Source organism: Salvelinus fontinalis, chromosome 10, assembly GCF_029448725.1.
Source record: "Salvelinus fontinalis isolate EN_2023a chromosome 10, ASM2944872v1, whole genome shotgun sequence".
Taxonomy (NCBI): domain Eukaryota; kingdom Metazoa; phylum Chordata; class Actinopteri; order Salmoniformes; family Salmonidae; genus Salvelinus; species Salvelinus fontinalis.
The window spans coordinates 20,590,651-20,616,594 of record NC_074674.1 but is presented as its reverse complement, the minus strand read 5'-3'; the positions used below and the strand labels follow the sequence as shown (position 1 = coordinate 20,616,594).

The 25,944-nt window shown below is 43.5% G+C and overlaps 1 protein-coding gene across 3 annotated transcripts in view; it reads left to right on the top strand.

Moving 5' to 3' along the window:
• The window catches only part of LOC129863796 (GDNF family receptor alpha-2-like), an 82,293-nt gene that overhangs the window by 25,083 nt on the left and 31,266 nt on the right, over positions 1-25,944 (top strand). For all 3 annotated transcript variants that reach the window (XM_055936053.1, XM_055936052.1, XM_055936054.1), the window contains one exon: positions 11,742-11,819. In XM_055936053.1, the coding sequence (XP_055792028.1) occupies positions 11,742-11,819 (78 nt within the window). The remainder of the gene's footprint in view (positions 1-11,741; positions 11,820-25,944) is intronic.

The following is a 25,944-nucleotide window of genomic DNA, read 5'->3' as shown; positions in this document are numbered from 1 at the left end:
CTACCTACATGTACATATTAGCTCAATTACCTAGACTAACCTGCGCCCCCGCACATTGACTGTACCGGTATCCCCTGTATATAGTCTCGCTACTGTTATTTTACTGCTGCTCTTTAATTATTTGTTATTTAAATTTTTTACTTATCAATTTTTTTCTTAACACTTTGTTTTCTTAAAACTGCATTGTTGGTTAAGGGCTTGTAAGTAAGCATTTCACTGTAAGATCTACACCTGTTGTCTTCGGCGCATGTGACAAATACAATTCGATTTGGTTTGAGAACTATATCTATTGGTAAGACAGAGAGCAGATTTTGCAATCGATCGAGTTAATCTCAACCATTACTTCCACGTAATCAACTCTGTCGTCTACTGGCTAACAAGCTTTGCGGTAATGACCAATTAGTGGATATTGCAACTTTTGAATCTGAATCAGGTGAATCGATACGTACTTACCCAAATTGGTACATCTGAACTAAAGCGGGTTTGCTACACCTCTTAAATGTAATGTCAAACTGTAGATTTCCGCCTAAATAGACATACCCAAAAGTAACTGCTATTCATGTATAATTACATGACTGTGATATGCAAAAACTTGGTATATTTGGAATGAACACATTTGGTAGGTTATGAGGAAATGATGAGAAGATAGATAGGAGTTACATAGTTCACAATACACAAGATAAAGCAAACACAAAATAACATATATATGTTTTTTTTTTCAAAGTCATCTTTCATTGACAACCTTTAAGTGAATTATTGATGACTAGAGCTGGAAACACATCAGATGGCTTCCACAACATGTGAACAATATCAGAAAAAAAAGGGATTGATAGACCTAGGAACTAGAAATAAATAATAGTAAAAATCTGTACAAAAGCAATAATGGCATTAAAATGAAGAAGTGCCTATATGACAGCAGTCTAAAATAGTCAATTATTTATATGTCGAATACCATGGCAAACGTATCTGTTTCTTTGTCATCAAAATGGAGGTAGCGCATGATCTCTCTGAAGCGATACCGTGACATGGTTTCTTCAAAGAAAAGTATCTCATACATGTCTGACCAGAAGCTCCCCATATACACGCTCCTTCCACCAAGTTCTCCACGGACATACAGGATTGAAATGAAGGCTTCAGCTCATCAACAGACAGATCCCAGACAGTGTCTCCATGCTCCGTGTGTCCCTTAGACACAGTGCAGTCCCTGAATTCTGTAGTATGTCCATGTCACTTAAACAATGAAAGCTGGTGAATGCATTGCTGATGTTGTTTTTTGCTTGAGATGTAGGGCCTGCTCTTTCAGTTATGACATTTTGTGCTGATAAACGGCCTGTAGAATTGTCACCGGCTTGTTCTATCTAAACGGTGCCGTCCTTTCCTCTCTCCTGTCTCACCGTTTCATTTGATGGGGGCGTGGGCACCTGCTCAGTGTGCATCGTCCTGGCTTTTTTGCGCTTAGGACTCGGAGGTGTAGGTTATTCAGGCTGAGGCTCAGAATTTGAAGAAGATTCATCAGAGATGTCATGATTCATTTCTTCCCTGCCATCTGAGTTTTCATTCAGATCTCGTAGCAGCGCTAACACAGCATGTGCATCCATTCGTCTTGGTCTTCTTGTCATTGTAAATTACGCACGCTCTCACCGTGTACTCCAAGTATCCCAGAGTAGACTGATAAAACTGCTTGGATTTCGTGGACATATAGGGTACATATCACTTTGATTTTATAATTAGAATTGATCAATACAATAGAATGGCTCGCCCTGTTCTTCATTCACAATTAGTGATTACATAATCATATCGTTCCCTTCCACAAACTCATCAACTCACCCATTCTACCCCATTCTACTTTAACTTAATTTACTTCATCTTTTGTTATGTGTGAATTTAGTTTCGGTATAGTTTAAATTTAGTTTCAAGGCAATTATCGGGGTGATTATCAACTTTGCACGGCACATTCCACTGTCAGGAGAAGGAGTGGAGCAGCCCCTTCTGTCTGGGAGAAGGAGGGGCAACGGGGGAAATCATTTAAAAAATGACGTACTCTCATAAAACTGGTTATAACTCCAGATCGGTTTGTGATATTAAGATTCTAACAATGGCAGTGTCTTATATAGACTTATTTGGGAAAAGTCTAGGACGGAGGCATGCATGCTGGCCTATAGAGTCTCTTGGGAAACCCCACTACCAAACCATCCAATGATAGCATTTATACAGCAAATAAATGATCTGGGATTCCTTAAGGACTAATCTCTATAATATATTAACAACTTTCGGAAAGCTCATTTTCTGAGCTAGCCATTAAAAAAAGTACAACCCTTTAACTGGAACATAATATGGAAAAATATGACATTGGCATCCCTAAATCTGAACCATCAACTTATGCATTTAAAGAAAGCACAGCCTGTGTTTAACACCAAGGAAACGTTTCATGATGAAATTGGCCCCAACTCCCAACTGTTCACTGTGTGTCACGTTCCTGACCTATTTATGTTAGTTGTTATGTGTGTTAGTTGGTCAGGATGTGAGGTTGGGTGGGCATTCTATGTTTTCTGTTTCTGTGTTGGTTTTGGGTTACCTGGTATGGCTCTTAATTAGAGGCAGGTGTTTGGCGTTCCTCTAATTAAGAGTCATATTTAGGTAGGCGTTGTCACAGTGTTCGTTGTGGGTGATTGTCTCCTGTGTTAGTATGTATGTTCGTGCCACACGGGACTGTAGCGTTTGTTTGTTTCGTTTCGTTTCGATGTCGTCTGTTTCCTGTACGTGAGTTTATGTTTAGGTATGTAAGTTTATGTTCAGGTTTCGTCAACGTCGTTTTCTTGTTTTGTAGTTTTGAAAGTGTTTTGTTTCGTTTCGTGTTGCCATCGTATTTTATAATAAAGATGGCTTATTTCCCAAATGCTGCGTTTTGGTCTGAAGATCCTTCTCTCCTCACCTCATCCGAGGATGAGGAGAGCGTCAAACGTTACAGAATCACCCACCACGCTAAGACCAAGCGGCAAGGGAAAAATAAACGGAGTAAGGGACAGGAGAAAAACAAGGATTTCTGGACATGGGAGCAGATAATGAATGGATAAGGTCCCTGGGCTAAGGCAGGAGAAAATCGCCGTTCTCAGGAAGAGAGGGAGGCAGCTAAAGCCCAGGAGCGGTGGTTTGAGGAGGCAGCAAGGAGACGTGGCTGGAAGCCCGAAAAGCCATGGGAGCAGCTGGAGGCACTGGGGAGTGCAGAGGCTACCGGAGAGAGGAACCGGAGCTATGAGGGAACGCGTCTGGCACGGAAGCCCGAAAAGCCCGTAAGTAATTCCCAAAAATTTCTTGGGGGGGGGGCTAGGAGGTAGTGGGCCAAGGGCAGGTAGGAGACCTGCGCCCACTTCCCAGGCTTACCGTGGAGAGCGGGAGTACGGGCAGGCGCCGTGTTACGCAGTAGAGCGCACGGTGTCTCCTGTACGGGTGCATAGCCCAGTGCGGGTTATTCCACCTCCCCGCACTGGGAGGGCTAGATTGGGTATTGAGCCAGGTGTCATGAGGCCGGCTCAACGCGTCTGGTCTCCAGTGCGTCTCCTCGGGCCGGCATACATGGCACCTGCCCTACGCATGGTTTCTCCGGTTCGCCTACATAGCCCGGTGCGGGTTATTCCACCTCCCCGCACTGGTCGGGCAACCGGGAGTATTCAACCAGGTAAGGTTGGGCAGGCTCAATGCTAAAGAGTGCCAGTACGCCTCCACGGTCCGGTATTACCGGCACCACCTCCCCGCCCCAGCCTAGTACCTACAGTGTCTACACTACGCACTAGGCTACCAGTGCGTATCCTGAGCCCTGTTCCTCCTCCACGCACTCTCCCTGTAGTGCGTGTATCTAGCCCGGTGCCTCCAGTTCCGGCCCCACGCACTAAGCTACCAGTGCGTCTCCAGAGCCCTGTACAAACTGTATCTTCTCCCCCTACTAATCCTGATGTGCTTGTCCTCAGCCCGGCGTCACCAGTGCCGGTACCACGCATCAGTTATAGAGTGGGCTTTGAGAATACAGTGTGCCCTGTCCCTGCTCCCCGCACTAGTAGGAAGGTGCTTATCCTTAGCCCGGTGCCTCCAGTTCCGGCACCACGCACCAGGTCTACAGTGCACCATATCCAGCCAGAGCCATCCATCTCCCCAGCGCCATCTGAGCCATCCGTCTCCCCAGCGCCATCTGAGCCATCCGTCTCCCCAGCGCCATCTGAGCCATCCGTCTCCCCAGCGCCATCTGAGCCATCCGTCTCCCCAGCGCCGTCTGAGCCATCCGTCTGCCAGGAGCCTGCAACGCCGCCCGTCTGCCATGAGCCTGCAAAGCCGCCCGTCTGCCATGAGCCTACAGAGCCGTCAGCCAGACAGGAGCCGCTAGAGCCGTCAGCCAGACAGGAGCCGCTAGAGCCGTCAGCCAGACAGGATCTGCCAGAGCCGCCAACCAGACAGGATCTGCCAGAGCCGCCAACCAGACAGGATCTGCCAGAGCCGCCAACCAGACAGGATCTGCCAGAGCCGCCAACCAGACAGGATCTGCCAGAGCCGCCAACCAGACAGGATCTGCCAGAGCCGCCAGCGAGCCATGAGCAGCCAGAGCCGTCAGAGAGCCATGAGCAGCCAGAGCCGTCAGAGAGCCATGAGCAGCCAGAGCCGTCAGAGAGCCATGAGCAGCCAGAGCCGTCAGAGCGCCATGAGCAGCCAGAGCCGTCAGAGCGCCATGAGCAGCCAGAGCCGTCAGAGCGCCATGAGCGTCGAGAGCCGTCAGCCTGCCATGAGCGTCGAGAGCCGTCAGCCTGCCATGAGCGTCGAGAGCCGTCAGCCTGCCATGAGCGTCGAGAGCCGTCAGCCTGCCATGAGCGTCGAGAGCCGTCAGCCTGCCATGAGCGTCGAGAGCCGTCAGCCTGCCATGAGCGTCGAGAGCCGTCAGCCTGCCATGAGCGTCGAGAGCCGTCAGCCTGCCATGAGCGTCGAGAGCCGTCAGCCAGCCATGAGCGTCGAGATTCGTCAGTCAGCCATGAGCTGCCCTTCAGCCTGAAAAGGCTAGATACCCAGAACTGCCCATCAGTCCAGAGCTGTCTCTCTGTCCGGAGCTGCCTTTCAGTCCGGAGTTGCCCCTCTATCCTGATCTCCCTCTCTATCTTCATCTACCTCTATATTCTTATCTATCCCTCTGTCTTGATTTATCTCTCTGTCCCGGTGTTGTCCTTATTAGATATGTTATTAAGAGGATTTTGTGGGGGAAAAAAGAGGGTGGACATTCTTGGAGGGAGGAAGCTAGGATGGATTATGGTGGGGTGGGAACCGCGCCCGGAGCCTGAGCCACCACCGTGGTTAGATGCCCACCCAGACCCTCCCCTAGACTTTGTGCTGGTGCGTCCGGAGTTCGCACCTTGTGGGGGGGGTAATGTCACGTTCCTGACCTATTTATGTTAGTTGTTATGTGTGTTAGTTGGTCAGGACGTGAGGTTGGGTGGGCATTCTATGTTTTCTGTTTCTGTGTTGGTTTTGGGTTACCTGGTATGGCTCTTAATTAGAGGCAGGTGTTTGGCGTTCCTCTAATTAAGAGTCATATTTAGGTAGGCGTTGTCACAGTGTTCGTTGTGGGTGATTGTCTCCTGTGTTAGTATGTATGTTCGTGCCACACGGGACTGTAGCGTTTGTTTGTTTCGTTTCGTTTCGATGTCGTCTGTTTCCTGTACGTGAGTTTATGTTTAGGTATGTAAGTTTATGTTCAGGTTTCGTCAACGTCGTTTTCTTGTTTTGTAGTTTTGAAAGTGTTTTGTTTCGTTTCGTGTTGCCATCGTATTTTATAATAAAGATGGCTTATTTCCCAAATGCTGCGTTTTGGTCTGAAGATCCTTCTCTCCTCACCTCATCCGAGGATGAGGAGAGCGTCAGCCGTTACACTGTGTCCCCTAAATCAGGTAGGCACATTACTTCATATGATGTAGGAGTGTCCTCCAGTTAAATGTTTCTGGGGCAAAGTTACAAAATAAATGTTGAAGTGCGTGAATGTAAATATTCAGTGCTTTGCAGCTTCTATGTTACTTAACGATGATAGCTCCTTGAATCTCTCAATAAATGAGAGACAATTACTGCTGGCAGGCAGAACTGCGGCAAAAAAAAACGATTTTGGTTCTCAGATGGAAATCATCTCACTCTCTTCAAATTCACCGGTGGATAAGGTTTCGACTAGAAGTTAAAATGTTTGAATTTTCAACAGCTAGAATGAATGGTGCTAGTCAAGAAACAATTGAGGCCTGAACAAATACACTTCTCAGCTAAAGCCGAACACATACAAATAAACTACCTACGCTGAACAAAAATATAAGCGCAACATGCATGAGTTAATTCATATAATGATATCAGTCAATTTAAATATATTAAATAAATAAATTAGGCCCTTTTAATCTATGGTTTTCACATGACTGGGAATACAGATATGCTTATGTTGGTCACAGATATCTTTAAAAAAGGTAGGGGCGTGGATCAGAAAACCAGTCAATATCTGGTGGACACCATTTGACTTATGCAGCGTGACACATTTCCTTCACATAGAGTTGATCAGGCTGTTGATTGTGGCCTGTGGAATGCCGTCCCACTCCTCTTCAATGGCTGTGCGAAGTTGCTGGATATTGGCAGGAACTGAAACATGCTGTCGTACACGTTGATCCAGAGCATCCCAAATGTGCTCAATGGGTGACATGTCTGGTAAGTATCCAGGTCATGGAAGAACTGGGTCACTTTCAGATTCCTGGAATTGTGTACAGATCCTTGCGACATGGGGCCGTGCATTATCATGCTGAAACTTGAGGTGATGGCGGTGACTGAACGGCATGACAAAGGGCCTCAGGATCTCGTCACGGTATCTCTGGGCATTCAAATTGCCGTCGATACAATGCAATTGTGTTCGTTGTCCGTAGCTTATGCCTGTCCATACCATAACCCCAACACCACCATGGGGCACTCTGTTCACAACGTTGACTGGAGGCTGATCAATGCTTTGTATTTGTGTACTTAAAAAAAAGTTTTCCTTCTTCTTTTTGAGTGGCACCCAACTGGTGGATGTGAACTATGAAATTATATAAACTTGTGTATTGTGCCTGTAGCCCCTCCCCCTCTCCCCAACAAGAAAAAGATATGGTCACAAATATATATATATTTTTATCAGCAGCCAGTCCCAAACAGATCGGTTAATCAGGGTTGGCTATCATTGGCTGTTAATCACAGCCCTTGTTTGTCGGTTCTTCGTGTTAAGTGCTTATTAAACTGACGGGACTGTGGCTTATCCATCACACACACGCACACACACACACACACACACACACACACACACACACACACACACACACACACACACACACACACACACACACACACACACACACACACACACACACACACACACAATGGCTGAAAGGAACACAGTAGAGCAGGATTCATCAGGTATTGTTCTCTGCAACACATTGGGGAACGAAGAGCAGCCTAGTGATGCCAACAGTTAGCATTCAAGCTAATAAATCAGCTTTCACTGTAATGACTCCGCCATGTAGCATTCAGGCACTCCGGTATTTGGCGATCAAGCTAATCTCTCAGGTTTCTAGTATTGACTCAGGTATTTAGCATGCAGGCTAACACATCAACAAGGATAATTCAGACTAATGGATTACTCATTTAGCATTGACTCAGGTATTTAGCCTACAAGCTAATCACTGGGGTACGTAGCATTCGGGATAATAAATAACTAATTTGCCATTCAGACTAATGAGCGAGCTTAGTGCTGTTCCACTGAGGAATGGCACTGTTGTTCTCTGTTTACTCACTTCATTTTCTGGCATGAAACACACACACACACACACACACACACACACACACACACACCCACACACACGTACAGTCAAGTAAAAAGAAACAGCTTGTGTGACTCATGAGATGAATGATTAAGCGAATCCAAAGACCGAGTAGGCAGACAAATATGGTGTTAGAACATGTGTGTGTGTCGCTGGGGACTTAGAGTCTGTGTAGGGCTAGAACAAAACTGTGCACTGTGTGGTGGTGCCTCAGGAGAGTGTTGAGAAACAGTGATTTAGTGCTAAGTATGCAACTGAACTAGAGCAGAAAGACCCTTGTGAAAAATGAATGAACTACATATGCAAGAGAAGAACTCACAGCTCGCTCATTAGTGTGTCCCACCCACACACACACACATACACAGGCACACACACAGGAACACACATGCACACACAGACAGACAGAGTAGGGTAATTAAAAGTAATTATTCTCAATTCTGCTAGGTCTGTGTGGATCAGTGTTCAGGTTGTTGAGGCAGTTTACTGTTTCACTCATTACAGGATAAACAAAACAAATCTACATCCCTACCTCCTCTCCCTCAGTAATAATTAGAAAGGGGATGAGAGGGAGTGAAAGATGAGAGGAGGCCTAGAGAGAGGAGTGCAGCTACAGCAGTTCCTCACGCCTCAAATTCAGCTTACTCCACAACACGCATGCAATCACACCCCCCCCCCCCCCCCCTCCCCCACACAAACACACACACACACTACACCAGTGGTTCCAAATCATCGGTACTAGGACTTGAGAAAACTAATGAGACCATAGGCCTACTGATACAATGCACATGAGGAGGTACTACTGGGGTAATCCAGGCAGAGCAAAATTCAGTTGGTGGTACACTAGCTTCAAGTTTCAAGTTCTACTAGTATACCATATGTATGGTATACACTGTCCAACAAAATGCTTACTTGTAGGTTCCTTCTTGCAACAACAATAAGAAATAAAAGGTATTATGAATATAAAGTAAAAAAAAAAAAAGCTCAGTATAATAGAATAAATTTTTTTGCATAAAAAGGTACAATTTACAGTACAGTATTTACATGTGTTTTGGAGGGGGGATTGGAGGCTAGTGTTTAAATTGGCAGTATTTAGCAATAATAATAAGAGTCTGGTAGCAGTCGTGATGTGTGTGTAGCGTGAGTTTAAATGTGTGCGTGTGTACAGTGCCTTCGGAAAGTATTCACACCCGTTGACTTTTTCTACATTTTGTTGTGTTACAGCCTGAAAGGCAACTGTTGGTAGATGGGTAGAAATAAAAAATAAACTGACATTGAATAACCACTTGACCATGGTGAAGTTATTAATTACTCTTTAGATGGTGTATCAATATACCCAGTCAATACAAAGATACAGGCGTCCTTCATAACTCAGTTGACGGAGAGGAAGGAAACCACTCAGGTATTTCACCATGTGGTCAATGGTGACTCTAAAACAGTTTAATGGCTGGGATAGGAGAAAACTGAGGATGGATCAACAACATTGTAGTTACTTCACAATACTGACAAACAGTATCTGACAGAGTGAAAATAAGGAAGCCTGTACAGAATAAAAATATTCCAAAACATGAATCATGTTTGCAACATGGCGCTAAACTAATACTGCAAAAAATGTGGCAAAGCAATTCATGGCCCAGTACATCACTGGGGCCAAGCTTCCTACCATCCAGGACCTCTATACCAGGCGGTGTCAGAGGAAGGCCTTAAAAATTGTCAAGTCTCCAGTCACCCTAGTCATAGACTGTTCTCTCTGCTACAGCACGGCACGCGGTACCGGAGCACCAAGTCTAGGTCCAAGAGGCTTCTAAACAGCTTCTACCCCCAAGCCATAAGACTCCTGAACAGCAAATCAAATGGCTACCCATACTATTTGCATTGAACCCCCCCCCAATACAAATACAATTGTATTTGATTTGATTTTACGCTGGAGTTGTTTACCAAGAAGACATTGAATGTTCTTGAGTGGCCAAGTTACAGTTTTGACTTAAATCTGCTTGGCAAGACTTGAAAATGGTTATCTAGCAATGAGCTTGATGAATTTTAAAAAGAATAATGGACATATTGTACAATCCAGGTGTACAAAGCTCTTATAGACTTACCCAGAAAGACTCAAAGCTGTAATCGCTACCAAAGGTGATTCGAACGTATTGACTCAGGGGTGTGAATACTTATGTAAATGAGATATTTCTGTATTTCATTTTCAATACATTTGCAAAAATGTATAAAAACATGTTTTTACTTTGACATTAAGGGGTATTGTGTGTAGATGTGTGAGAGAAAAAAATATATTTAATCCATTTTGAATTCAGGCTGTAACAACAAAATGTGGAATAAATCAAGGGGTATGAATACTTTCTGAAGGCACTGTATGTATATGAGCGTATGGGTGTATATCTGTGTGGGTGTGTGAGTGTGTGAGTGCATGTGTGCTATGATGCAGTCAGTGCAGGTGGTCAGTCCAGTTCAAGTGTTCAGCAGTCTGATGGCTTGTAGACCAAAAAAGGTTGGGAGCCACTGCTCTACACACACAAACACCAACACACACACACGCACACACACACACACACACACACAAAGACACGCACATGCAGATTGTGCATTTCTTCCTCTAGCCAACTGAGCCACTGTAATGTGAAGCATCTCAACTTTGAACTAACATTGAGTTAATCTGAACTAGAATTGAATTTACATTCAGCTAATGTAGACCTGAACTGAAAATAACATTGACTTGGAGACGTATAAATGCGTAGACCAGGAATGTAATACCCAGGGATGTGGCGGAGGCTAACCTCATAACAATTGTGATGTCCATGTTTATAGTGTTTCCATAACTATAGGGCCAGATTAGCATTGTGAGCATTAGTGTTTTCGTTACCCACTTCCTGTCATCATGACGGGTTTTGACTGAGCGTTTTGATGTTAGCCAGGCAGGAGGTCAGCTAATAATATCAGCTCTCTCCTGAGTAATATTCATGAGCACAGAGAAATAGAGAGAGAGAGAGACTCATACATGTAATCAGAGGCAGTGTGTTGGAAGCGAAACAGCGACTTTACATAAATTACCCACCTGTAATCTGAACGCCCCCTCAATGAAGTCTCCTCAGGGGGGAGTGTGTGTGTGTGTGTGTGTGTGTGTGTGTGTGTGTGTGTGTTGGAATGGAGTGTAGCAATGAGGAGGCCAGGGGTTGGTGGATTAGCTCTCTGATGAGCAATGGCATTGGTGAGCTGAGCCTTAAAGGAATTGGCAAGGTGAGGTTGGAGGATTGCAATAAAGCTGACCACACACATGCCGGTCAGGTGAGAGGGGAGGGTTGTAGGAGAGGAAGAGGTGGAGGACAAAGGTGAGGAGAGGGGATGATAGAGAAGACAGGATAGGAGAGGATATGGATTTGATGGAGTAGAAAAGAGATGGGAGGAGAGATGAGGGGAGGGGGAGGTTGAGTTAGTAATTGTATGTGTAACTGCAGGTGGAATCAGTCTTACATAGAGAAACCTTGCTTCAGAGCCTCATACATAAACATGGAGCCTTGTCACCTGCTTCACTAAACCTCTAAGGTACCATACCCCTACACGCACACACACACGCACTCACACAAACACACACACGCATAAACATCAAAGTAGCGAGTCACCAGCAGAATTTAATGTGCTTTGTCAGGTCTAGTGTGAATGCTTGATAATGTGTAGTCAACTGTTAAAAGTAAGGCAACATTGTTGTTGGAATTGAAAATGAAATGGTCTATGTCTTTGCATTTTGATTTTATGTTCTAAGAACGGTTTAATAGCTGCTGTCCTGGGTTCAATCCCAATGCTAAAAAGCTCCTAATACCTCAGTTTCTGTGTAACACACACACACGCTCGCTCTCTCACACTCACTCATGTTTTTTTGTGTTCCAGGGGAGGACTTCTATGAGCTGTCGCCCTATGAGCTCCACGAATTCTCAGAAGAGTTTAGACACGCCTCCATCATCTCAGGTACCAATGGATGTGTGTGTGTGTCCAGGCAGGTCACACTAGATCGACTTCACTATTCAACGTTTGTCCTGTCCCCAGGACGTTGGGAGATGCCTTCAATACCGTCCACTAGGGGCAACCTGAGTACCTATTACCAATTAGTAGGCTCCTAGCTTGCTAGGGCTTTGTGGATGGGGATAGAGGAAGGCCTTTAACTGCACACTCTGGCTCCAAGGAAAGGAAAGGGAAAGGTAAAGGGGGATACCTAGTCAGTTGTATAACTGAATGCATTCAACTGAAATGTGTCTTCCGCATTTAACCCAACCCTGGGTTCAATCGCAGTGTTAGGCACTAGTTTTTATTTGTTCTGTTTTAACACTATCCCAAACCTTAACCCTTACCTTAACCAGTCAGAATTAATGCCTAAAGTTAACCGTCGAAATTTGATGTTTATCCTCACCTTGGACAAATGTTGAATACTGAAGTTAGACCATGATACCTTGTTGCTATGTCTGTTAAGGTAACAGGGCTGGTGTATGTGGGTCTGTTTCTGATACGGAGGGGCTACTTAGAATACAAATCTCCCCTGTTGATTGAGATGAATGAACAGAAGCTATTTTCTGTCTGTCTGTGTGTGTGTGTGTGTGTGTGTGTGTGTGTGTGTGTGTGTGTGTGTGTGTGTGTGTGTGTGTGTGTGTGTGTGTGTGTGTGTGTCTGTGTGTGTGTGTCTGTGTCTGTGTCTGTGTCTGTGTCTGTGTCTGTGTGTGTGTGTGTGTGTGTGTGTGTGTGTGTGTGTGTGTGTGTGTGTGTGTGTGTGTGTGTGTGTGTGTGTGTGTGTGTGTGTAACTGAAGCTATCCTCCATCCCCGCATGAAAAGCTATTTTCTTTCCAATTTCCTTTTGCGCCAGTTCACATTTCTCATTATTTAAAGCACTGAGAAGTCATCTGCAGCTTCTCTAGGAGACATACGAGCTCCACTACACACACACACACACATTCCACCATTTCTTGGTATATGTGGAAGAGAGAGAGTGTTTATATTTTATATAATTTGTTTATTCCCTCTCAGTTCATCAAATATAAACACGCTATCTGACGATTGATCATACTTCATTTGAACTCCTTCTCTGTTTCGGTATCTCACACAGACTCCTGAGCTTTTAGGGCTGGATTCAATCCGTATCGCGGAAGAGCCAGGTTAAAATTCAAACGTACGTTTCGATTGAACTGACATATGCTGGGAATGCAGTCTTTGCAACCGCGGGAGCATTGCCTACAGATTGCATTGAGCTCTTAAAGCGGCAATCTGCAGTTCAAACAATAACAAAGCAGACACCCCGCCACTGATTTGGTAAACAGCTGAGGGATGAGGCTGAAGATATTTAACCACTTTCAAATTCATGGTCAGAGCTATGGATACAAGGACTGACCATCAATCATATCACAATTATAGTCGTAAACATGTTTTGAGGCTATAAAGTGTGTTCACATTCACACTGTTTTACAAACAATGGAGTAAAACAAACATATTTTGGGTTCTGACGGGGTACGACGGTTCAACTAAGCTCATGAGGCATCTATAAGTTATATTCTTCGAGAATCAATGGATAGACATTATTAATTTAAGGGGAATTTCACCCTGGGGACGCTGTTGTTTTTTTTATCATATCCAAGTCAGTGAGATGTGTTTCCCACATACAGTACCAGTCAAAAGTTTGGACACACCTAATCCTTCCAGTTTTTTATTAATTTTCACTATTTTCTACATTGTAGAATTATAGTGAAGACATCAAAACTATGAAATAACACCGTTTACCAGCAAACGTTAGCACACGTTGGCTAGCTAGTTAGCCTGGTGCTTGTTAACTTGCTATGTGCCAAGCTTTCAACACCGGGAAATGTAAATCATTTTAATTGACGCGGCTTGACATTTTAATATGTCAGTTTGGAACCATTTAAAATCTCGCAAAATTATAGGTATGATGCAATATAGGATCCCCCCCTCCATTGACTTTGACAGGTCATTCTTGTCTATAGTAACCCTTGGAAGGTTTTTTGTTGTTGTTGTAGTAATGTCTTTGTGTTGTGTTTTGAGAATCTTCAGAGAGAAAAATTAGGTGGTTGTGTAATTACTGTTGTCGTCTTGATTTTATACTTTTCAGTGTACCTCATGCCCGTGTACCCAAAATGCAGCTACTTTGTGGTGTATTTCAGCAGGACACTGTGGAAAGATTACAGATAACCTGCGTTTTCCAAAGAGAAAAGGTAAATAGAGAAAAGGGATAGCCTAAATTGATTACGTGGTCTGTAAGGTACTCTGTGGTCCTCAGACTACCTCTAACCACATAACACAAACCCATACAAACATTACCCAATTCATCTTTATGTCATGCTCAGTAGCAGCGCGTGGGTAAAATTACGGGGGAAGCCAGAAAAAAAAGCCATATTACGACATGTGTTGTGATAATTGCGTTGTTTTCTCTGTAACCTGTTAGTTCATATGCCTTGCCGTTGTGACATATAGGTCTAAGGCAGAGACAATAAGAAGACACAGTGGCAGAATAAATTCACCCACACCTTTGTTTCATCACAAAACCGGGGAGCAACATCTGTCCAGTGGAGTCCACAAAGCATATTGCAAGAAACAAACAGTTACATGACCTACAGCATGGTCAATCAAGTTAATGTGTCTTACATTTTTGGACTACAAAACGATTATTGATTTAGAACACCGGAGAAATATGTGGCTGTCCATGTTACTGATGTGTGTGTGTGTGTGTAGGTACAAAAAAAGCATGTTGACTCACCCTACTTGTAGAGAAACGCTAATGCCATCCTCCGATCTTTCCTGTTACCAAAACGGTCTATTACTTTGTCATACAGTACACACTTTTAGTTTGTTGTCATAGGTTACATGGCTAAAACACTTGCTCGTTAGCCTAACATGCTTTCGATGAGCAAGCTAGTTAACATTAGCCTACTACATCTAGCTACATTTTGAACTTCCTTCCTCTCAGGTCAGGGGCACAATGTATGAATTTAAGTTTGGATCAGAATCGCTGTTATAATTGTTGGCCAGTACGAAGAATTAAGTGAAACCAAAAGTCCAAATCCCCATCTCCAGCCATGGCTAATTTAGGAAAGGGATCATTTTAGCTAGCTAGCCACCGGAGAACAACAACTGGCAGCAAGATTGATAGCCAACTGAGAACCAACTAACTCAAATCAAATCAAATCAAGTTTATTTTATATAGCCCTTCGTACATCAGCTAATATCTCGAAGTGCTGTACAGAAACCCAGCCTAAAACCCAAAACAGCAAGCAATGCAGGTGTAGAAGCACGGTGGCTAGGAAAAACTCCCTAGAAAGGCCAAAACCTAGGAAGACACCTAGAGAGGAACCAGGCTATGAGGGGTGGCCAGTCCTCTTCTGGCTGTGCCGGGTGGAGATTATAACAGAACATGGCCAAGATGTTCAAATGTTCATAAATGACCAGCATGGTCAAATAATAATAATCACAGTAGTTGTCGAGGGTGCAACAAGTCAGCACCTCAGGAGTAAATGTCAGTTGGATTTTCATAGCCGATCATTAAGAGTATCTCTACTGCTCCTGCTGTCTGTAGAAAGTTGAAAACAGCAGGTCTGGGACAGGTAGCACGTTCGGTGAACAGGTCAGGGTTCCATAGCCACAGGCAGAACAGTTGAAACTGGAACAGCAGCACGGCCAGGTGGACTGGGGACAGCAAGGAGTCATCATGCCAGGTAGTCCTGAGGCATGGTCCTAGGGCTCAGGTTCTCCGAGAGAAAGAAAGAAAGAGAGAAAGAGAGAATTTGAGAGAGCATACTTACATTCACACAGGACACCGAATAAGACAGGAGAAGTACTCCAGATACAACAGACTGACCCTAGGCCCCCGACACATAAACTACTGCAGCATAAATACTGGAGGCTGAGACAGGAGGGGTCAGGAGACACTGTGGCCCCATCCGATTATACCCCCGGACAGGGCCAAACAGGCAGGATATAACCCCACCCACTTTGCCAAAGCACAGCCCCCACACCACTAGAGGGATATCTTCAACCACCAACTTACCATCCTGAGACAAGGCCGAGTATAGCCCACAAAGATCTCCGCCACGGCACAACCCATGGGGGGCGCCAACCCAGACAGGAAGATCACGTCAGTGGAATGGAAGAGCACCAGTAAGCCAGTGACTCAGCCCATGTAATAGGGTTAGAGGCAGAGAATCCCAGTGGAGAGAGGGGAACCGGCCAGGCAGAGACAGCAAGGGCGGTTCGTTGCTCCAGAGCCTTTCCGTTCACCTTCACACTCCTGGGCCAGACTACACTCAATCATATGTCCTACTGAAGAGATGAGTCTTCAGTAAAGACTTAAAGGTTGAGGCCGAGTCTGCGTCTCTCACATGGGTAGGCAGACCATTCCATAAAAATGGAGCCCAATAGGAGAAAACCCTGCCTCCAGCTGTTTGCTGGAGGGACAATTAGGAGGCCTGCGTCTTGTGACCGTAGCGTACGTGTAGGTATGTACGGCAGGACCAAATCGGAAAGATAGGTAGGAGCAAGCCCATGTAATGCTTTGTAGGTTAGCAGTAAAACCTTGAAATCAGCCCTTGTCTTAACAGGAATCCAGTGTAGGGAGGCTAGCACTGGAGTCATTTGATCAGATTATTTGGTTCTAGTCAGGATTCTAGCAGCCGTATTTAGCACTAACTGAAGTTTATTTAGTGCTTAATCTGGGTAGCCGGAAAGTAGAGCATTGCAGTAGTCTAACATAGAAGTAACAAAAGCATGGCTACATTTTTCTGCATCCTTTTTGGACAGAAAGTTTCTGATTTTTGCAATGTTACGTAGATGGAAAAAAGCTGTCCTTGAAACAGTCTTAATATGTTAGTCAAAAGAGAAGCAGAAACTGGTAACTACCATGGCATACCCAGTTAGCAATGATCACTCGGGAGGCCGGCATCCTTCCAGAGTGGTAAAGTACCATGCGACAGCTTTTTGCCCATGGCCTCATTCATGGGGCACCCGCGATAGGCTGCCGTGCTCCTGCCGTTAACATGTCGTTTTCCAATCACACAACCCACCAGCCTTAGACCCACCCTTCTCCCGACCGGCGACACAACAGATGCAAGTCAGAAGCAAGATGCTTTTTCAGCGTCAAGCCAACGGAATGGCTACTCCCTGTCGCCACTTATTTACTTAAAATATATTTATTGATTTTTATTATTTAAGATTCATTGGATGCCATGTCCATTTGAAAAAGGTTTTTGGAAAAGTACTGTAAATGATTATGTGCAAAATATATCAGAATACCAAGTCCTGGTCATGTGGATCCACTGGTGACAACAAATCAAATGTACTTGCAGGCTTCTCACACAATGCAATGGCGACAAAAGTGACAAAGTAATCAAATAAGTGACATAGTCAATATACAGCATAACATACAAAAAAAGATAAAAAGACTAAACTAAATCAAGTACAAGAGGCATGCAGATAAAAGAAAATAAGAAATACAAATAAGATTAAAAAAATAGCCTAATAATATTTAGAAAATAGCCTACAGGGATAGACAGTAGTATGGACATTGTTTTCCCATGTGCATAGTGAGTGAAAGAAGGTACAGTACCGTAGCAGCATATAAACAATACTAGTGCAGTAAGGTGACATAACAATTGAATTGGTCCGGTAGACAAATCGTATTAGACTGTGTACAGAATATGAATAAATGGTAATTGTGTCGTAGTCCAGGATTCAGCTGTTGGAACAGTCTTGTGGCTTGGGTGTAGAGGCTGGCTTTGAGACAGGTGGTCCGAGACTTGATGTTGACCCTCACTGCAGCGGATCCCTCTCCCTTGTGCGCTGCCTTCTCCCACCATCAGATGACCTGAATCTGAATCCCCTCATCTGTGGCATCCTGGGTTGTTCCGAATGGCTCGTATACACAAAGAAAGAACATTTGAATCGCACATGATCTTACACATGAGTTTAAGAAATTACTTAAAAGTAGAGAAAAACACATTTAATAAATATCAACACATACTGTGAGGAATGGTCTTTAAACAGGCCTTATCCTGGGTGGCAGGTAGCCTAGCGGCCAGTAACCGAAAGGTTGCTGGATAAATTCCCGAGCTGACAAGGTAAAAATCTGTCATTCTGCCCCTGAACAAGGCAGTTAACCCACTGTTACCCGGTAGGCCATTATTGTAATTAAGAATTTGTTCTTAACTGCCTTGTCTAGATAAAGGTTAAAAAAAAATTAACAGCAGAGGTGGCGATGGCAATAGTGGCGATAGTGTATTATTTGTTCAGTATTTCGAAATGTTTGGTGGTAATACGTTAACTCAGCAAAAAAAATTATGTTCTCTCACTGTCAAGTGCATTTATTTTCAGCAAACTTAACATGTGTAAATATTTGTATGAACATAACAAGATTCCACAGACATGTGACTAACAGAAAAGGAAAAATGTGTCCCTGAACAAAGCAGGGGTCAAAATAAAATGGCAGAACACTGACATTCCTGTCTTGCAGGAAATCACGCACAGAACGAGCAGTAAGGCTAGTGGCATTGTCATGCTGGAGGGTCATGTCTGGATGAGCCTGAGGAAGGGTACCACATGAGGGAGGATGACGTTTTCCCTGTAACGCACGGCTCAGTCCATTGATGCTGTGACACACCGCCCCAGACCATGACGGTCCCTCCACTTCCAAATCGATCCCGCTCCAGAGTACAGGCCTCGGTGTAACGCTCATTCTTTCGATGATAAACGTGAATCACCCCTGGTGAGACAAAACTGTGACTCGTCAATGAAGAGCACTTTTTGCCAGTTCTGTCTGGTCCAGCACCGGTGGGTTTGTGCCCATTGGCGACGTTGTTGCTGTTGTGTGGTGAGGACCTGGCGACGTTGTTGTTGTTGAATGGTGAGGACCTGCCTTACAACAGGCCTACAAGCCCTCAGACCAGCCTCTCTCAGCCTATTGCGGACAGTCTGAGCACTGATGGAGGGATTGTCTGTTCCTGGTATAACTCGGGCAGTTGTTGTTGCCATCCTGTACCTGTCCCGCAGGTGTGATGTTCCGACGTACCGATCCTGTGCAGGTGTTGTTACACGTGGCCTGCCACTGCGAGGATAATCAGTTGTCCGTCCTGTCTCCCTGTAGCGCTGTCTTAGGCGTCTCACAGTACGGACATTGCAATTTATTGCCCTGGCCACATCTGCAGTCCTCATGCCTCCTTGCAGCATGCCTAAGGGACGTTCACGCAGATGAGCAGAGACCCTGGGCATCTTTCTTGTGGTGTTTTTCAGAGTCAGTAGAAAGGCTTCTTTAGTGTCCTAAGTTTTCATAACTGTGACCTTAATTGCCTGCCGTCTGTAAGCTGTTAGTGTCTTAACGACCGTTCCACAGATGCATGTTCATTAATTGTTCATGGTTCATTGAACAAGCATGGGAAACAGTGTTTAAACCCTTTACAATGAAGATCTGTGAAGTTATTCGGATTTTTACGAATTATCTTTGAAAGACAGGGACCTGAAAAAGGGACATTTCTTTTTTTGCTGAGTTTACAAACAATTACAACTGCCTGTGGCATTTTTTTTCTAAAATTCACAATCACCATTCTTCTTGCTCCTAGCCAAGAATGGTAACTTTCTGTTGAAGTTGCTGTATGGCATCAGTGGATACTCAGACTGCTCTCATGGCAGATCTGCCAGTTTTGTCAAGCAGAAGTTACTTTTAGTAGCAGGATAGAACCTCTTAAGGATCGGACCCTTTTTTCCCCCGCCTTAAATGACATACCCAAATCTAACTGCCTGTATCCAAGGACCTGAAGCAAGGATATTAATATTCTTGATACCGTTTCAGAGGAACACTTTGAAGTTTGTGGAAATGTGAAATTAATGTAGGAGAATATAACACATTAAATCTGGTAAAAGATAAAACAAAGAAAAAAACATGCATTCCATCATCTTTGAAATGCAAGAGAAAGGCCAATATAGGACTTAGGAATCTAGGCACAATTTAGATTTTGGCCACTAAATGGCAGTAGTGTATGTACAAAGTTTTAGACTGATCCAATGAACCATTGCATATATGTTCAAAATGTTGTATCAAGACTGCCCAAATGTACCTAATTGGTTTATTAATACATTTTCAATTTCATAACTGTGCACTCTCCTCAAACAATAGCATGGTATTATTTCACTGTAATAGCTACTGTAAATTGGACAGTGCAGTTAGATTAACAAGAATTTAAGCTTTCTGCCCATATAAGATATGTCTATGTCCTGGGAAATAGCAATGATGTCAATACTCTGTTTAGCCAGATAGCATCAGAAAGTTCAGCTACTGTACACATAGAGACAGAGGGGCACTGTTTCGCTTGCTCGGATGCTTCCTCCGGTGAGATACATTCGGCCTCTTGCGAACTGAAGGAAAATGATTAAATAAAGAGAGACAAATGATCAAATTCTACACAGTCGCTACAGTCCCATTCGTTTTCTTTGTAGCCTCGTTTGAATGTTGCGGTTGCGCACATTTGTACGGAATGGAATGGGGTGAGTTTACGTTACTGTAGAAAACGCGCGAACAAAACGGAGGTTTTTGGATATAAAGAGACTTTATCGAACAAAAGGAACATTTATTGACTAAATGAATGTCTGCTGAGTGCAACCATATGAAGATCATCAAAGGTAAGGGATTCATTTTATCTCTATTTCTGACTTGTGTAACTCTTCTACTTGGCTGGATACTGTTTGTAATGATTTGTATGCTGGGCTATGTTCTCAAATAATCGTAAGGTATGCTTTCGCCGTAAAGCATTTTTTAAATCTGACACCGTGGTTGCATTCACAAGAAGTTCATCTTTAAACCTATGTAAAATATGTTTTGTTTTCTGAATTTTTATAATGAGTATTTCTGTATTTGAATTTGGCGCCCAGCAGTTTCACTGGCTGTTGAAGAGGTGGGACGCTAGTGTCTCACGTACCCTAGAGAAGTTAAGGGTATCCTCTGTTTTTAAATGCACTATGTCCAGATGTGTGGTTGTATTGTGTTTTTACAATTGGCAAATAAATCGAATCAAATTAAAATGACAACAAATGTAAGGTATTTATAGAAACAAAAAACTGCTTGCAGCCTCTGGCTGGCTGTGGTTCGCTGGAAGGTGACAGGCCCAATTTGAGATTACAGAAATTCCTTGCTATTGTCTTTGAAATTCACTCATGGCTAGATGGCTGGCCGAAGGCTTATATCTGTCCTCTGAGTGGAGGCTAAATGGCAGAGATTCAAAAGCAGCCTGCCAAGGGCTTATAGCAGTCCTATGAGTGGGGGCTACCCGCCAGAGATGCAAATCACATCTTAAAACGGCAAACTCTGTTGGTGGTAGGAATTATAGCCTTGGTCATACAGTAGGGAAAGTTGAAAATAGCAACTATTTTGCTGTCTGGGTAGGATAAATTGATTGACAGTGTGTATCCAAAAGCTAGCTATATGATAAACTGATGGCTTTCAGAGTTCAATCCAGCACTGTAGCTAGCTAGCTAACATTAGGTTACTTCTAATCGAGAATATTCAGTTTTGTTGAGAAGGGGAACAAACGATGGTATCGCATCACTCAGCTGGCGTCAAAGTTTATTCCCAGTCAGTTCAGCCTGCAAATCCCTCTGATCATTTTTGTAAGCATCATTCTTCATCGCTGCAAGCCACTGGCAGCATCGTGTTTAATCTCCGGTATGTAGAACGGTGAAAGATAACTCCTTTTTGTGCTTGTTTGTAATTAGCACAGAACACCACACGGGCACGATGACAAACGTTAGTGAAAAACAAACCTGATTATGTGGATCATTGTGGATCATTTTGATGTTTATGACAAAAACTGTGTTATTAACATAGTATGCAGTGGCAGAGCCAGGATGGAATGTCCCTTTAAGTGTCTAAAAATGTATATAGCAAGTGCAGATTGCCGCTTTAAATGTCAGAAGACTCCAACAGCGCAACGTGTGTGTTTGTATATGTGTACGTGAAAGCCGGTGTGTGTGAGTGTATGTACTTGTGTGTGTGTCTGTTGTTTAGAGTGAGGTGATGAGCTTACAGATGGAGATAAAAGGATTCTATCAGTCTGATTAGATTTATAATGACCTCATGTGAAGATGCCCACTCAACCCTAGATAGTAAACTATCCACTCACCATGCAGAGATCGGCGACTGACAAAGAGACAGCGAGAGAGAGAGAGAAAGGGGAAAGATGAGCGGGAAGACAGGAGAGAAAGAGCTGATAGACAAAGAGAGAGAATGGGAAAGGGAGAGAGAGAAAGAGAGAGGGATGAGGCAACAAGCGAGGGAGAAGGATGCAGAGCTAGAGAGAGACAGATTGGGAGGGAGAGAGGGAGGGAGGGAGCGGAAGATAAGAGTATGATATAGAGGAGTGTTAAATAGCATGTGCAGAAGAAAGAGGAAGAAAGAAGAGTGGAACATTAAAGGATGTCTTAGACAAGACTGTTACCAATCGATTGGAAGGAAAGGCTGAGCGTGACAGAGAGAGAGAGAGAAGGAGGGGGTGTGTGTGCGTGACAAAGGACATTTGAGGTGACAGCGGAGAGACAATCACCAACGAACACACTTCTTTATCCAAAACACTGAGACGCATCAATATAGACAGCTCTGATGCAAATATGTGTGTGAAAGAGAGGGAGAGAAAGTGTTTGTGTTTGTGTTTATGCATAAATATTTCTCAGAAGAGAGCTGATGTGATGTTCTTTGTTCAACTGGGATGCTTTGACAGTTTTTCAGTTGGACAGAGTTGGGACGAGCGCAAGACGACCCTATAATATAAGCCTACACATGTAATTTTTATTTAACCTTTATTTTAAGAGGGAAGACAATTATTGACACCTAGGTGACTTTTTCAAATGCGCCCTGTATATCCGACATAAATATACTATCTATACACACACACACACACACACACACACACACACACACACACACACACACACACACACACACACACACACACACACACACACACACACACACACACACACACACACACACACACACACACACACACACACACACACACACACACATACTCTATATATACAAAAGTATGTGGACATCCCTTCAAATTTGTGGATTTGGCTATTTCAGTTGCACCGGTTGCTGACAGGTGTATAAAATCGAGCACACAGTCATGCAATCTCCATAGACAAACATTGGCAGTAGAATCGTCTTACTGAAGAGCTCAAGAACTGTCAACGTGGCACCGTCATAGGATGCCACCTTTCCAACAAGTTAGTTTGTCAAATATCTGCCCTGCTAGAGCTTCCAAGTCAACTGTAAGTGTTGTTGTGAAGTGGAAACGTCGAGGAGCAACAATTGCTCGTTAAAATCGTCTGTCCTCAGTTTCAACACTCACTACCGAGTTTAAAATTGCCTCTGAAAGCAACGTCAGCACAAGAGCTGTTAATCGGGGGCTTCCTGTAATGGGTTTCCATTGCCGAGCAGCCGCACACAAACCTAAGATAACGAAAAAGCAAAGCCAAACGTCAGCTGGAGTGGTGTAAAGCTCACTGCCATTGGACTCTGGAGCAGTGGAAACACCTTCTCTGGAGTGATGAATCACGCTTCATCATATAGTAGTCCAGTGAAGGGAAATGTTAACAATACAGCATACAATGACATTCTAGACAATTCTGTACTTCCAACTTTGTAGCAACAGTTTGGGGAAGGCCCTTTCCTGTTTCAGTATTTCAACACCCCCGTGCACAGAGTGAGGTCCATACAGAAATGGTTGTCGAGATCGATATGGAAGAACTTGACTGGCCTGCACAGAGCCCTGACCTCAACCCCATCGAACACCTTTGGGATGAATTGGAACGCCGACTGTGAGCCAGGCCTAATCGCCCAACATCAGTGACTGATCTCACGAATGCTCTTGTAGCTGAATGGAAGCAAGTAATTGCAGCAATGTTCCAACATCTATTGGGAAGCCTTCCCAGAAGAGTGGAGGCTATTATAGCAGCAAAGGGGGGACCAACTCCATATTAATGCCCATGAGTTTGGAATGAAATGTTCGACTAGCAGGTGTCCACATGTGTATGCAGATATACATATATATTTGTGTGTGTGTATGCAGATATACATATATATTTATGTGTGTGTAATAAACTTTGAAATAGTGTTTTACGTTGGATAAAAGTAGAGACTAGAAAATGGTATATCATTCACTGCAGTTCAGGAACAATGGTAAAGTGATTCTGCTTTGAAGTTGATTAACTTGTAACCCCACTTTTGAGAAAATGGCCCTTGAATGTTTTGGTACACCTACTGGAGAGCTCTTCTTTGTCTACACTCGTTGAGCATCGTTCACACCCTCTTAAGCCTTAGCCCCACGCATCACTTTAAGGATTGACATGTGAGGCCATGTGCTAAACAGATTGAGTGGTGTAGTAAACAACCAAAGATTTCAAGACAAAGTGGTAAAAGTAGTAGCCTATAATAAGGAAAAACTCCAGGTAAAAATACACTTAATTTAGTCCTTGGCCTATATCCTAATCTGACTGTGGTGCAGGTCATGTGTTCTTCACATTACCGTCTCTGGTAAACACACACTATATCAAATCAAATCTACGTTTATTTGTCACATGCACATAAAAGGTGTAAACGGTACACTGAATTGGTTACTTGCATAGTAGCAATATCAAAAACAGAAAGTGTCCAGATAGAAATATTTGAAAAACATTTTATAGTTATTAGTTATAGTTATCAAAAAAAATCTCTGAAACTGGAAACACTTATCTCCCTCACTAGCTTTAAGCACCAGCTGTCAGAGCAGCTCACAGATTACTGCACCTGTACATAGCCCATCTATAATTTAGCCCAAACAACTACCTCTCCCCCTACTGTATTTATTTATTTATTTATTTTGCTCCTTTGCACCCCATTATTTCTATCTCTACTTTGCACATTCTTCCACTGCAAATCTACTGTCACGTTCTGATCCTAGTTATTGTGTTAATTGTTTGTTTTAGTGGGTCAGGACGTGAGTTGGGTGGGCATTCTATGTTTTGTGTCTGGTTAGTCTATTTCTGTGTTTGACCTGATATGGTTCTCAATCAGAGGCAGCTGTCAATCGGTGTCCCTGATTGAGAACCATATTAAGGTAGCCTGTTTGGTGTTGGGTTTTTGTGGGTGATTGTATTTCGTGTCAGTGTTCGTGCCACACGGGACTGTCTTTCGGTTTGATTCGCTTTTGTTATTTTGTTTCGTGTAGTGTTCAGTTTATTGTTAATAAATCATGGACACTTTCCACTCTGCGTTTTGGTCCGATCCCTACACCTCCTCTTCAGACGAAGAGGAGGAAATCAGCCGTAACTTCTACCATTTCAGTGTTTTACTTGCTATATTGTATTTACTTCGCCACCATGGCCTTTTTTTTGCCTTTACCTCCCTTATCTCACCTCATTTGCTCACAATTTATATAGACTTATTTTTCTACTGTATTATTGACTATGTTTGTTTTACTCCATGTGTAACTCTGTGTTGTTGTATGTGTCGAACTGCTTTGCTTTAACTTGGCCAGGTCGCAATTGTAAATGAGAACTTGTTCTCAACTTGCCTACCTGGTTAAATAAAGGTGAAATATATATATATTTTTTTTTTTTAGATGACACTTACCCGATACACCTGAAATGCTAAAACCACCCACATTTTGCTAAGTGGATGGGTCACTATTGTCGGGACATGTACACATGTTAATGAAATACATTAGACGACTGTAATCACCCCCAGACACATCTGGCTAACTTGATGGGTTATGTAATCATCTGGCGAAGTGGAGTCTTTTGTTTAGAACCTGCATAATCCCAACTCATACCACTACCAATGCAAACATTGTCATAGCTGTAGTATTAGGCTATAACTAGCAATGAAAATGGATTTCTGATTCAAATAATATTACCACACAGATCATACAAGTAACATTAGCTAGCTAGCTAGCCAACAGTACTCTTTAACTTGCAATGAAAATGACTTTGACAAAATAAGAAACGTATAATATCTGAAAATGTAGCTAGACTCTTACCTGCATATATGGATGAACGATTCATGGCAGACTGGAACCATTT